Raw genomic sequence first — 15,099 nt, 5'->3', positions numbered from 1 at the left:
TTGGGGAGGAATATCTGCAACTTTCATCTGGTCTGGTCTATATTGTGACTTTTTTTTGAGCAGAGCCTCTGACACTACAGTAGTGCTTATTTTTTCCCAGCACCCACGTCGTGTGTGTGCAGGTGTCATACACAGTGAAAAACAACAAGTGTGTAAATCTTTATTTATTTATATTCCACCACCAGGAAGAAAGGAAACACCCGAGTGGCCAGTGATAAGCAGTACATTGTGACCCTTGACCCACAGTAATATGGTTGACCCTTAGCTGCCCTCTGCAATGAAGGAACAAACCACTCAATTGACTGCAACACCCACATTCCATGAAAGAGTAAAAAGGTATACAGGTAGTTCTCCTATAATGCGTATTTATTAACCGCAATTTGGCTGTAACATGATTATTAATAAAAGGTCTGCAATTCACTAAAACAAACTCCCATTTGTTGTTATGCGATTCCATCTGCAGCACTTACCTGAACAACAAAACCCAGCCCTAAGTTCCTCTGTCTGCAAAATGCAAATTCCGTGTGTTCAGCTAAGACAGGAATGCAATCAGCTCTGTTAGCCTTGAAACTTAACTTGAAACTGGGAATTGTAGTCTACGTTTAGAAGGAACTTTATTTCCAACTGGATGGGAATCTTGAAGAGGACTGGATTTCTGTATCGTGGTCAGTTGGCTTGTACGTTTTCTGGTGAAGAGCTTCGTGAAAGATACAGTGCTATAATCAGTGATTTTAGTGTTAGTGTTAAATTTATTGTATTATTTCACTAAAATATATGATTTAAAGATTTACTTAGACTGCGCTAATTATTATTTTTGTTTTGATTTTTACTGATATTTTTGGCAGTTCGTTCCTAACCCCATTGGGGCCATTATTTATATTGCACAAGAACACATCTACCACGCTATAGGAGAACTATCTGTAGTGTTTCCAAGAATGGTTTTAAGTCACTTAGCTAAAAAAAAATGCTTTATTTATAAAAATAAAGAACCACATTTTTTAAATGTTTTTATGTTTTACACGTGTGCAGTAGAATTAGTATGTAACATGAAACTGCAACACACAATCAATATCTGTTATTTCAGAAGCAAAAATTAAAACTAAAAATCCATTGGTATAATTTAAATAATGTATTAACAGTCTCTCATGGTATGGACCATTTTCTAAAAACCAGTGCAATATTTTTAAATAGTAAACATATTAAACATTCCATTAACTGTCGCTCAGTTTTTGAAATAAACTATTAATAGATATAAATTTGAAGTTTAAAAGACAAAGGTGTTAAACAAGCACACAATGAATTAACATTTTACTTCTATGTAAGTTGATTACAGCTGTGGTACTCTTTTGAATTCAATGCCCAGCATAATTTAGGATTCAAAACATTTTGATTTTAAAAAAATCACCGATGCACAAATTCAATTGAGGACCAAGAGACTTTTCCCTTCAGCACACAGCAAATAAGTTACTAGCCTTTTGCAAAAACACACCATAAGACAAACCAAACTAAAACTGAATAAGCTTTCCTACAACTTGCTTCACCAATCGGAAATACTGCTTTTATTTTACTGCAATTTCTCAGCCATTATGCAATAGCACTGTGTGTGTCAACTGACGAATAACAGCATATCTTGGCTTTAAGTACAAATATTAAAATAATCAAGTAGACAAAAACCTATTGAAATATGCCTTCTCGTTTCATGATAGTTGCAAATTTGCTTTGTTCCACCATGTTGGATGTAGTTGAAATTTAACAGAATTAAGAAATATGTATATTTAATTCAACCCTGAGTAATGTATTACACTCCACCTGCAAGATTAATCCTAATGTAATAAGTACAATCCCATTGTACATGGTGCACTTAATTTAAACACTATTCCAGAATAACTAGGGGAAATGTCATTAAATTTAAAGAGCAACTTGGCAATTTCTTTTTTAGCGATTTAAGAATATAAAAGTCAGATCTTAGTGGAAAAACCGTCAAATCACAATATCATTATTGATAGTTTGCTGAAGTTAGAGTGCCCAAGAAATGTGTTGTAATCCGAGAAATCTGCTGATTTTTTTAAAATTATGAATGACAATTGCTTGATAGTACAGAATTTAAAGATTGCTGAAAGAAGATAAGGAGTCAAAGCTTTTTGTCTTGCCCTCATCAGGAGTTGATGCCCTGAAGAATGCAAGATTAAAAGATTTGACTTTGACATTTTTAGCAATGTTTATGAATTTTATACTTATGAAGTATAATCAAATGAAATTAAATTGTAGGCTTTTTGTTTGCTCAGGTTTCTAAATAAATCAGAGACTTTCTTAAGTTTTCAAACATTTTCTCAAATAAGACAGGATTTCTTCACCTGACAACCATATCACAATTGATGGCAGCATTGAACCTGAGTCTCCATCAAGCAATTCATGAATCAGTTTTTCTAACTTGTATCCTTTTCTTACCATCGCAACATCACACTCTTTCAAACCTTTAATTGGGCACAAGTCATTTGCACCATCACCAGTATAAATGATTCTTTGATACTGTACCCCTGCTTTAAGTTGATCAGTAATAAAATCATCCAATGCTTTTTTTTTGCAAAGATTATCAGGGCAATTTGGACAGCTGTGAGAATGAAAGCCCTTAATTACCAGATGATTTTGTTCAAAATTTGCTGGATTTGTAATAATGCTATTAAATACGGAGCTGCTATTTGTTACTTCTAAAATCCAATTGATGAAACATGTATTAGAATCAGAAATTATAATGCAGTCAACTTGATCCTTCTTTTGGCAAATGAACTTCAGGAGATCAACCATCCCTTTAGTGTATGGCATTGATTGCATAACATTTTTCATTTCAGATTCCTTGATTCCTTGGTCTCCAAAATAGGCAAAGATCTTTTGCATGTATTCATTCCAGTGTGTTCCATCATAAGTTTCACGAAGCCAATCTGGAAGCTTCTTTTCAGGTATACATTTGATAACCCAAGTGTCACTGTTTCCATCTACAATTGTGTGATCAAAATCAAAAACAAGTAAACTCTTCATTCTGTGGAAACTTTATTCTGTTTAAAACAAAACAAGGAGAGAATGAATGATTTGGGCATGGCTGAAACTCTCACGTTGATTATATTGCAAAATTATGGACAATCCTCTACTCAACCAGACATTTATGATGCTGAGAAGTTCCACAACATAGATGAATAACTTGACACAACCCTTCTATTTTCCCTCTGTAAACTAGTTTATTAAGGCAACTATGAAGTTGAGGGCAAACCCCATCCTAATTTGAGTATTTCATAGACAAATTAATAAATGATGCTGCATGATAGAAACATGGAACTATTACTTTTCATATTATGAAACCTCATTGTATGAAGTTATAGGTAAGCTGGAAATCTGAATTTTTAAAAATTGAATTACATTAATTTTTTTGCATTGTTTTCTCAGCTTAATAGGCTGCCAATAATTCAAAAGTACAGACACCTGGAATACAGCCAGCTTCAAGGGATATGGTTCATGTTTGTCTATATTACTTGTTGTCAGGCCTCTATTAAGACAAGTTGATTTGTTTAAAAGGGCCAAAACTGGAACAAGCTAGAGCATGTTTATATATTACAATCATGACAATTTTTATCAGAACTAATGAAATAAAACTTGAAAAGAAAATATTTTAGAAAAAGGCCTGGATTTCTGCTGAGTCTGAAACACTCAGGGATCCTTAAAAAAAAGGTGGACACTTACTGATTCTGAAATTCCCAATAGCATCCCTGCGTTTTCCAGTTTTCATGTGTGCTTGAAAGTGTTGGCTGGTTGGAGTCATGAGCTTGCACTTCATACTCAGGAAGTGGCTGGCTCTGTTGCGAGAAAGGGGTGTCATACTCTTGTCCCATTTCATGGAGTTGGGCCAACTTTTTAAAATGTGCTGGGTCATCCAAGATGGAGGACAGGAAAAATTTCTGGCTGTAACAGCCTGCTCCTTTTTTGAGGTATTTTAGGTTTTGGAGGTGATTTCTTTGAAATCCAGGAGCAGCAATAACCATTTTATATGCTGTTGCATTGTTTTGGAACTTTGAAGAAAAAAAAGTCAAAACAACAGCACTTTTAAAAGGGAGAGGGACAGACAAAGGAAGTGCAGGAGAGACAGAGAGAGAGAGAAAGAAAGAAACCCACACTGCTAACTGACACAGCAGTCAACCTGCACAGTTACTTCCTTTGCTGTTTGAATTCATGTATCACTGGACATTGGAGTGGTTCTGGGAAAATGAACAGTGAAATTCACAACTGATCTTGGAGGTACCTGTTCGGGACAGTACAGAAACAGGTAAGTGGATATTTTAAGTGTGGCCTTACAGTAAGTCTGCAGTAGTGAGTAGAGTGGGATCTTTCTTGATTATATGTTAGATAGAGACATGTCTCTTGATTAAACTTAAAAATATAAGCCATAAGTATTAATTTAACCTGAAGCTGTGTTTTGTAGAGGAATAAGACAGTGCTATTTTCTGGGTCTGTAGATCGTGAAGGAGCAAAAATGGCATTTACTAGAGTGATATGCTCTTGTCCGATGTGGGAGTTTAGGGAGAATTTATGTATCACTGAGGATTATATCTGCAATAAATGCGTTGGTTGCAAATCGTATCAGATCGAATGGATCGGTTGGAGAGACAGTTAGAGGCAATGAGGAATTTACAAGAGTAAGGGGATGTGATGGATGGCAGTTATAGGAAGAAGGAAAAGTTGCAGATGGAGTCACATAGATGGGTTACCTCCAAGAAAGGTAAGAGAGGTAGTGCAGGAGTCTTCTGTGGCTATCCCCATTTTAAACAAGTTTGCTGTTTTGGAAAATGTAGGGGGACAGCCAAGTTTCTGGTATTCAGGCTGGCTGTAATGCAATGAGGGGTACGTCGAGTTCCAAGAGATCGACTGTGTTAGGGGACTCTCTAGTCTGAGGTACAGACAGACGTTTCTTTGGCCAGCAGCGAAAACTCAGAATGGTATGTTGCTTCCTGGGTGCCAGGAATTTTGGTGTCATCTGCAAACTTACTAACTGTACCTCTTATGCTCGCATCCAAATCATTTATATAAATGACAAAACGTAGAGGACCCAGCACTGATCCTTGTGGCACTCCACTTGTCACAGGCCTCCAGTCTGAAAAACAACCCTCCACCACCATCCTCTGTCTTCTACCTTTGAGCCAGTTCTGTATCCAAATGGCTAGTTCTCCCTGTATTCCATGAGATCTAACCTTGCTAATCAATCTCCCAGGGGGAACCTTGTCGAACGCCTTACTGAAGTCCATATAGATCACATCTACCGCTCTGCCCTCATCAATCCTCTTTGTCACTTCCTCAAGAGGCCCAGCAATCACTTCTCTAGCTTCCACAGAGGTTTAGGGTACACCTGATCAAGTCCTGGGGATTTATCCACCTTTATCCGTTTCAAGACATCAAGCACTTCCTCCTCTGAAATATGGACATTTTGCAAGATGTCACCATCTATTTCCCTACAGTCTATATCTTCCGTATCCTTTTTTTTAACAGTAAATACTGATGCAAAATACTCATTTAGTATCTCCCCCATTTTCTGCAGCTCCACACAATGGCCGCCTTGCTGATCTCTGAGGGGCCCTATTCTCTCCCTTTGGATTCTCCTTAATTCTATTTATCAAAGCTATCTCATTTCCTCTTTTTGCCCTCCTGATTTCCCTCTTAAGTATACTGCTACTTCCTTTATACTCTTCTAAGGATTCACTCAATCTATCTTGTCTATACCTTACATATAGAACATAGAACATAGAACATAGAACATAGAACATAGAACATAGAACAATACAGCACAGAACAGGCCCTTCGGCCCACGATGTTGTGCCGAACTTCTATCCTAGATTAAGCACCCATCCATGTACCTATCCAAATGCCGCTTAAAGGTCGCCAATGAATCTGACTCTACCACTCCCACGGGCAGCGCATTCCATGCCCCCACCACTCTCTGGGTGAAGAACCCACCCCTGACATCTCCCCTATACCTTCCACCCTTCACCTTAAATTTATGTCCCCTTGTAACACTCTGTTGTACCCGGGGAAAAAGTTTCTGACTGTCTACTCTATCTATTCCTCTGATCATCTTATAAACCTCTATCAAGTCACCCCTCATCCTTCGCCGTTCCAACGAGAAAAGGCCGAGAACTCTCAACCTATCCTCGTATGACCTACTCTCCATTCCAGGCAACATCCTGGTAAATCTTCTCTGCACCCTCTCCAAAGCTTCCACATCTTTCCTAAAGTGAGGCGACCAGAACTGCACACAGTACTCCAAATGTGGCCTAACCAAAGTCCTGTACAGCTGCAACATCACCTCACGACTCTTGAATTCAATCCCTCTGCTAATGAACGATAATACTCCATAGGCCTTCTTACAAACTCATATGCTTCCTTCTTTTTCTTAACCAAAGCCTCAATTTCTTTTGTCATCCAGCATTCCCTATACCTACCAGCCTTTCCTTTCACCCTAATAGGAATATACTTGCTCTGGATTCTTGTTTTCCATTTTCCAGCCGTCCCTTTACCTGCGAACACCTGCCCCAATCAGCTTTCGAAAGTTCTTGCCTAATACCGTCAAAATTAGCCTTTCTCCAATTTAGAACTTCAACTTTTAGATCTGGTCTATCCTTTTCCATCACTATTTTAAATCTAATAGGATTATGGTTGCTGGTCGCAAAGTGTTGCCCCACTGACACCTCAGTCACCTGCACTGCCATTTTTCCCAAGAGTAGGTCAAGTTTTGCACCTTCTCTAGTAGGCACATCCACATGCTGAATCAGAAAATTGTCTTGTACACACTGAACAAATTCCTCTCCATCTAAACCCCTAACACTATGGAAGTCCCAGTCTATGTTTGGAAAGTTAAAATCCCCTACCATAACCACTCTATTATTCTTACAGAGAGCTGAGTTCTCCTTACAAGTTTGTTTCTCAATTTCCCTCTGACTATTAGGGGGTCTATAATACAATCCCAATAAGGTTATCATCTCTTTCTTATTTCGCAGTTTCACCCAAATTACTTCCCTGGATGTATTTCCAGGAATATCCTCCCTCAGCACAGCTGGAATGCTATCCCTTATCAAAAATGCCACTCCCCCTCCTGTTTTGCCTCCCTTTTTATCCTTCCTGTAGCATTTGTATCCTGGAACATTAAGCTGCCAGTCCTGCCCATCCCTGAGCCATGTTTCTGTAATAGCTATGATATCCCAATCTCATGTTCCTAACCATGCCCTGAGTTCATCTGCCTTCTCTGTTAAGCCCCTTGCATTGAAATAAATGCAGTTTAATTATTAGTCCTACCTTGTTCCTGCCTGTCCTGACTGTTTGACTCGCTTCTGTTCTCAACTGTACCAGTCTCAAATTGATCTCTTTCCTCACTATCTCCCTGGGATTCCCCCACCCCCAACCGTACTAGTTTAAATCCTCCCGAGCAGCTCGAGCAAATTTCCCTGCCAATAAATTAGCCCCCTTCCAACCTTCTTGCACAGGTCACTTCTACCCCAAAAGAGATTCCAATGATCCAAAAATATGAATCCTTCTCCCATACATCAGCTCCTCAGCCATGCATTCATCTGCTCTATCCTCCTATTCCTGCCCTCACTAGCTTGTAGCACCGGTAGTAATGCAGATTTTACTACTCGCGAGGACCTCCTTTTTAAATTTCTGCCTAACTCTCTGTAATCTCCCTTCAGAATCTCAACCTTTTCCCTTCCTACGTCATTGGTTCCAGTGTGGACAATGACCACTTGCTGGCCACTCTTCCCCCGTGAGAATGTTCTGCACCCTCTCTGAGACATCCTTGATCCCCCAGGGAAGCAACACACAATTCTGCTTTTTCGCTGCTGGCCACAGAAACGACTGTCTGTACTTCGGACTAGAGAATCGTCTAACACAATTGGTCTCTTGGAACCCGATGTACCCCTCGTTGCATTAGAGCCAGTCTCAATACCAGAAACTTGGCTGTACGTGCTACGTTCCCCTGAGAATCCATCACCCCCTACATTTTCCAAAACAGCATACCTGTTTGAAAAGGGTATATCCGCAAAAGGCTCCTGCACTAGCTGCCTACCTATCTTACCTTTCCTGGAGTTAACCCATTTAGGTGACTGTATCTGAGACTTTCCCCCCTTCCTATAACTGCCATCCATCACATACTGTTGCTGTTGCAAATTCCTCATTGCTTCTGTCTCTCCAATCGATCCATTCAATCTGATAAGATTTGTAGCCGACAGCATTTATTGCAGATATAATCCGCAGTAACCCTTAAACTCTCTTTAAACTTCCACATCTGACAAGAAGTACATATCACTCTATTAAAGGCCATTTTGCTCCTTCACAATCTACAGACCCAGAAAATAACACCGTCTTATTCCTCTACAAACACTGCCCCAGGTTAAATTAATAGTTATGGCTTATATTTTAAGTTTAATCAAGAGACATATCTCCAAAAACATATAATCAAGAAAGAACCCAATCTACTCACTACTGCAGATTCTCTGTAGGCCACACTTAAAAACAACAATTAACTTATCTGATTCTGTACTGTGAACTTCACCCAACAGTTCGTCCAAGATCAGTTGTGAATTTCACTGTTTGTTAAGTTTCCCAGATGCACTCCAATGTCCAGTGATACATGAATTCAAACATCAAAGGCAGTAACTGTGCAGGTTCTCTCTCTCCTGCAATGACCTCACCATGTGCTTCCTTTGTCTGCTCTTCTCCCTTTTTAAACTGCTGTTGTTTTGACTTTTTTTTCCCAAAGTTCCAAAACAATGCAACAGCATATAAAACAGTGATTGCTGCACCTGGAATTCAAGAATATCACCTCCAGCACCTAAAATACCTCAAAAAAGGAGCAGCTGTTATTACCAGAAATTTCTCTCGTTCTCCATCTTGGATTACCCATTTATATCAAAACAAATTTTAAAAAGTCATTGATAACTTTTCACTATCTTAAATAGACTTCTTACTACAGGCCAATAAAATATAAGAAAGGAACTCAAGACTGGGCAACTACCACAATCTGCAACCTCATGATCTGGCATATCCCTCCTCAGCCATTACTGTCAAGCCAGAGGATCAATCCTGATTCAATAAGAGTGCAGGAGGACATGCGAGGTGCAGCACCAGGTATTCCTAAAAAATGAAATGACAACATAGTGAAGCTCCCAAAGAAGACTACTTGCATGCTAAACAGCATAAGCAGCAAGTTATTGACAGCACTAAGTGATCCCACAACTAATGGAATAAATTCTAAGTTCTGCAGTCCTGCACATGTAGTCAGAAATGTTGATGGACAATTAAACGCTCACTAGTGGAGGAGGCTCCACAAATATGTTTTTCTTTCCTGATGGAAGAGGCCAGCATAACACTGCAAAAGATAAAGCTGAAGTATTCACAGCAATCTTCAGCCAGAAGTGCCAAGTGGATGATCCATTGCAGTCTCCTCAGGTTGTTCCCAGCACTACAGATACCAACCTACAGTCAATTCAGTCCATGTTATATCGAGAAAAGATTGGGGCACTGGATTCTGCAAAGGCTATGGGCCCTGGCAACATTCCAGCAATAGTACTGAAGGCTTGTGTTCCAGAACTTGCCGCTCACTTAACCAAGCTCTTACAGCACAGTTATAACACTGGCATATAATAAGCAGGATAAATACAACCCATCAGTCTACTGTCATCATCAGTGAAATGATGAAAGGGGTGAACCCATCGGATGTGACTGGTCCAGATGAAGTCTCTGTGCATTCAAATCCTGTCAGGACCAGCTGGCAGGAGTATTTGCAGACATCTTTAACCTCCCTACTACAATAAGAGTTTCCCACCTGCTTCAAGAAGACCACTAACATCCCAATGCCAAAGGAAATACAGGCAATGTGCCTTAATGACTACTGCCTAGTGGCTTTGACATCCATCATTATGAAAAGCTTTGAGAGGTTAGTAATGGCACACATCAACTCCAGCCTTCCTAATTTCCTTGATCCATTACAATTCACCTACCATCATAATAAGTGCACAGTAGACACCCTGGCCCTACCCTCATCCCTGGAACATCTGGATAACAATGACACCTCTGTCAGATTCCTATTTTTGATTTTTAGGTCTGCGTTCAACACCATAATTCCAACAAAATTCATCTCTAAACTCTAAGACCTAGGATTCTGCTCCCCCCACTCCTACTGGATCCTCAACTTCCTGACCTAGAGGACACAGCTTAAAAATACGGGGTAAACCATTTAGGACAGAGATGAAGAGAAACTTCTTCATCCAGAGAGTGGTGGCTGTGTGGAATGCTCTGCCCCAAAGGGCAGTGGAGGCCCAGTCTCTGGATTCATTTAAGAAAGAGTTGGATAGAGCTCTCAAGGATTATGGAATCAAGGGTTATGGAGATAAGGCAGGAATAGGACACTGATTAAGGATGATCAGCCATGATCATATTGAATGGTGGTGCAGGCTCGAAGGGCAGAATGGCCTACTCCTGCACCTATTGTCTATTGACCTATGCATTGCAATGAATAGCAATAGGTGACAACAACTTCTCCACAATAATCCTCAATACTGGTGCCCTGCAAGGCTGTGTACATAGCCCCTTATTATAATCCTTATATACTCTGTGGAGTGTAGAGCCAAATTTAAGTTCTATCTCTTTATAAATTTGCAGCTGACGCCACCATAGTGGGTCGGATCTCAAATAATAACAAGACAGAGTACAGGAAAGAGATAGACAGCTTTGTAGCATGGCATAAAGACACCAATCTACCCCTTAATGTCAGCAAAATGAAGGAGCTGATCATCAAATTAAGGAAGCGGAGTGGAGGACCTGCTCCTGTCTGTACCAATGGTACTGAGGTGGAAGCGATCAAGTGCTTCAAGTTCCTCGGAGTAAACATCACCAACAATCTATCATGGTCCACTCACGTTGACGCTACAGTCAATAAAGCACACTGATGCTTCTTCTTCCCCAGAAAGCTAAGGAAATTCGGAATGTCCACATAGAAAGAATCCTAGCTGAATGCATCACAGCTTGATACAGCAATAGCTTTGCCCAAGACCACAAGAAATTACAGAGTTGTGAATGCAGCCCTGTCCATCACACAAAACAGCCTTCTTTCCATTGATTCTGTCTACACTTCCCACTGCCTCCAGAAAGCAACCAACATAATCAACGAACTGTCCCACCCTGGTTACACTCTCTTCCACCCTCTTCCAACAGACAGAAGATACAAAAGTTTAATACCAACAGATTTCAGAACAGCTTCTTCCCTGCTGTAATCAGATTTGTGAACATACCTCTCATATATTAGAGTTGACCGTTCACTGTGCATTCCCTGTAGCTGTAATACTATATTCTGCATTCCATCCTATTACTCTAATGTAATCATGTAAGGATAATTTGTTTCATTGGCACACCAAACAATATTTTTCACTGTGCATGGGACAATAATAAATCAAATCAAATCAAATCAACTGTGCTATCAAGCAGCACCTCCTCACCAATAACTTGCTCAGTGACATCCAGTTTGACTTCCATCAGGGGCACTCAGCTCGTGACCTCATTACAACCTTTGTTCAAACATGAAGAGAAGAGTTGAGAAAGCTGAATTTCAGCCTTTGACATCAGCCTAGCAAAACTGGAATCAATGAGTATCAGGAGGCAAACTCTCTGCTGGTTCGAGTCATACCTGGCACATTGGAAGATGGTTGTGGTTGTTGAAGGTCAGTCATTTCAGCTTCAGAATATCTCTGTAGGAATTCCTCAGCAGAGTATCCCAGACCAAGCATGTTCAGCTGCTTCATCACTGACCTTGTTTCCATCAAAAGGTTAGATGAGGGGATGTTCACTGATGATTGCACAATGTTCAGCGCTTTTTCAGATACTAAAGTAGTCCATGTTCCAATGCAACAAAATCTCAACAATATCCAGGCTTGGGCTGACAAATGGCAAGTAACATGCATACCACATAAATGCCACGCTTTGACCATTACCAATAAGAAACAATCTAAGCACCTCCCCTTGACATTCAATAGTGTTACCATTACTGAATCCCCCACTATCAACATCCTTGGGGTTACCATTTACCCTGAAACTCAGCTGGACCCACCACACAGTGGCTACAAAAACAGGTCAAACAATAGGAGTATTGAAGCAAGTAACTCACATCCTGACTCCCCAAAACCTGTCCATCTGCAAGGCACAAGTCAGGAGTGTGATGGAATATCCTCCACTTGCCCGGATGAATGCAGCTCCAACAACACCCAAGAAGCTTGACACCATTTTGCATAAAGCAGTCCACCTGATTGGCATCACATCCACAAACATCCACTCCCCCGACCACTGACACTCAGTAGCAGCAGTGTGTACTATCTATGAAATGCACTGCAAAACTTCATTGAAGATCTTCAGACAGCCCTTCCAAACCCATGACCACTTCCATCTCGAATGACAATGGCCAGCAGACCCTTGCAAACACATCACATGGACGTTCTACTCCAAGCAATTCACCATCCTGACTTGGAAATGTATTGCCATTTCTTCACTGTCACTGGGTAAATATCCTGCAATTCCCTTCTGAAAAGCATTTTGTGTCAACCAACAACATGTACTGCCTTCCTGAACGGCTGCAGTCCACACCATCAGCTTCTCAAGGGAGAGGAGGACAGGTAATAAATGCTGGCCAACCAGAGATGCTCACAACCCAAGAATGGATTTTAAAACAATTAATTATTTAGAGTCTGAATGCTTTGGTTACCTGTACTTTTACTGCTTAGTCTCGGATAAGTAACATACCATCTTCTTTCATTATTCAAAATGCCTTTTTCCAGTAATTTAATTTTTCACAAAATCCACATTTTAATCCATATGTGTTTATGAATTCATGTGGTCACCTAGAGCTCTTTCACACCTTAACTCTGTCTGTTCATTCATTTGTTACCGTCTCACCGTATCAGCAGTTTCTCTTCACTAATTGAAAGTTAGCTCGATTCAGTCGTCCAATACTTTAACCTGTCTACTCATAGCTTCATGTGCTCTGGTAGTGTAATCAACCAGTAATACTGCAAACTTGTCTTAGTGATCAACTACTTTTGTACTTCAAGGTATCAACAGGCTCCCTCAATTCTGCAGATGGTGTTGGTTGATCTGATTATTTGATTTTGGATGATTTGATTTCAATCAGCTCCCAAACAGTCATCAATTTTTAATTATTTCTCTTGTGGCCTCAAAAGTAGTTTGCTGATCTTTACTTCTTCATTAGTGCCTTTTAGAAAGCTACTCAATGTCACTATGCGGTTTTGTTTAAATTTCCCAAATGCCTCCATCATCGGCAGATTAAACGTCTTTGCTGCAACATCACTCTTTCCATTTTTGCAAAATTCACAGTTTTTCTCTCTTCCCCCTCCATTACTACTTCAGATGGGAAAGTAAGTTTGAGCAGATCATAAAGAGTTTTGTAAAGAGATATAAATTAGACTAAATGAGCAGGAAAGGAAAATGTGGGATTCCTCACTTTAGCAGAAAGAATATAAAAACAGAATATTACTTAAATTTAGAAAGACTTCAAATGTATCATAGAATCCCTACAGTGTAGTAACAGGCAATTTGGCCCATCAAGTTCACACAGACCCTCCAAGAAGCATCCCACCCAGACCTATCCCCCTACTCTATAGCCCTGCATTTCCCATGGCTAATGCACCTACCCTGCACATTCCTGGACACTGTGGGCAATTTGGCACGCCAAATTTATTCTCTGAAAGGATTTCATCTTTGGAATTACTTCACTGAGCTGTGGAGGTTGGGTCATTGAATAATATTCAGGGCTGATTTTGGAAAGTTTTTCTTGGACAAAGGGTGCCAAGGGTCATCTCGTAGGAGTTAAGATCAATATCAGATCAACTTTATTGAGTGGTGGAGGTAAGAATGGAAGTCAATGTTTACCATGTTAGTTTTTTTTTCAAACATTGAAGCAAACATGCAAAATCAGTCATGATGACAGTTACGATATACTAGCACCTTAAATGGAACATTGCTTTTGAGATCAGACAATTGGCCACGCTTACAATAAAAATCATGTCTTACGGATGAAAAAATGTTAATGGTGAAGCTGGCTGAAAGGAATGAAAGGCTATTCCTGATTATATTTCTTTTGATCTTATGTTAAGAATGTCTCCATGTGATTGACATACATTGATTTTCAGCACATGACTGCGTGTAGCAGTAAAATGTGGCAACGCCAGAATACAGCAATTATTTCCCAACCCTTTTTAAACACTACAACAATGTCAGATCCAGGCTATATGTTTATACAACAATCTGATAGTAATTCAAATAATGCAACAATAATACTCTAATCGTTTCCGCAAACATTTGACTTTGGTTTTGGTCACACAGCTCTCCAAACTCTGGGTAGGCCCGAAAAAGGACCTTAGAATCTTCGGTTTCCTTGTATAGACACACTGAAGGAAGTATGTTTAAAAATAAATATGCAGCATATAGTATAAGCTATTATTAACCCGTATGATCGCTACCGTCTGCAGTAAGCTATTTCGTTAAGTTTTCTGAAATATTCAATTTCTGTACCTGGGAGGGACTGACAGTGTTTAAAAGGCACAACGGTCTAAGCACGAGATACCTCTGTTAGTGTCCAGAAGATGCTCATTGAACACTGTGCCCCAGGCTGAAGGAAATCCCGCTCTGCTCCGCTCCACTTCCATACACCGTCCAGCGGCGGCGCTAACGAGCAGCCTGAGGACCGGCTCGGAATATGCGCACAGTCCGCCTGAGTGGACAGAGTGCGAGCTGCCGCCGCTCGCTGGTTACCATAGTAACAGAAACGCATTCGACTGGAAGCCCTTCTTCGCACGTCCGGCGTTGTTGCTGGGCAACCGTGGGAAAGGAACACGCGAAAGGGTTGCTGTGAGCTAAATGAAAGAGGTTATCGATGGCCATAGCCGCAAAATAACTTTCGATTCATGTTTTGCTTTCATTAAGTAAATGGCGACAGCTGCTAACATCACGCCCGTGAGCCGAAGACCGCTGAGTACCTCTAGTTCCAGTGAGTTTATTTTAATT

At 40.2% G+C, this 15,099-nt stretch overlaps 2 protein-coding genes across 6 annotated transcripts in view; one reads left to right on the top strand and one right to left on the bottom strand.

Annotated features, from left to right (window-relative positions):
* cfap210 (cilia and flagella associated protein 210) overlaps nucleotides 1–15,099 on the top strand; it is a 193,092-nt gene that overhangs the window by 128,882 nt on the left and 49,111 nt on the right. Inside the window, exon 1 of one of the 3 annotated variants that reach the window (XM_072579273.1) lies at nucleotides 14,865–15,082. The exons of the other annotated variants lie outside the window; for them this stretch is intronic. Coding sequence (XP_072435374.1) covers nucleotides 15,022–15,082 — 61 coding nt within the window. The 5' untranslated portion in view covers nucleotides 14,865–15,021. Of the gene's footprint in view, nucleotides 1–14,864; nucleotides 15,083–15,099 lie in introns of those variants that run through there. 3 annotated transcript variants of the gene reach the window in all.
* On the bottom strand, nucleotides 956–14,750 carry phospho2 (phosphatase, orphan 2). Of its 3 annotated transcripts, XM_072579279.1 has the most exons (3): nucleotides 14,608–14,733; nucleotides 3,733–3,845; nucleotides 956–3,053 (listed from the first exon to the last, which is right to left on the bottom strand). In XM_072579279.1, exon 3 carries the CDS (start codon nucleotides 3,034–3,036, stop codon nucleotides 2,311–2,313), a length of 726 nt encoding a protein of 241 aa, XP_072435380.1. In that variant the 5' UTR covers nucleotides 3,037–3,053; nucleotides 3,733–3,845; nucleotides 14,608–14,733; the 3' UTR covers nucleotides 956–2,310. The 3 variants fall into 3 exon arrangements, with proteins under 3 accessions (XP_072435380.1, XP_072435381.1, XP_072435379.1); XM_072579280.1 differs by lacking the exon at nucleotides 3,733–3,845 and having other exon boundaries at nucleotides 14,660–14,750; XM_072579278.1 differs by lacking the exon at nucleotides 3,733–3,845.

The sequence above is a fragment of the Chiloscyllium punctatum genome, chromosome 10 (assembly GCF_047496795.1).
Source record: "Chiloscyllium punctatum isolate Juve2018m chromosome 10, sChiPun1.3, whole genome shotgun sequence".
NCBI classification, from domain to species: Eukaryota; Metazoa; Chordata; class Chondrichthyes; order Orectolobiformes; family Hemiscylliidae; genus Chiloscyllium; species Chiloscyllium punctatum.
This window is presented reverse-complemented; position numbering and strand designations above follow the sequence as displayed.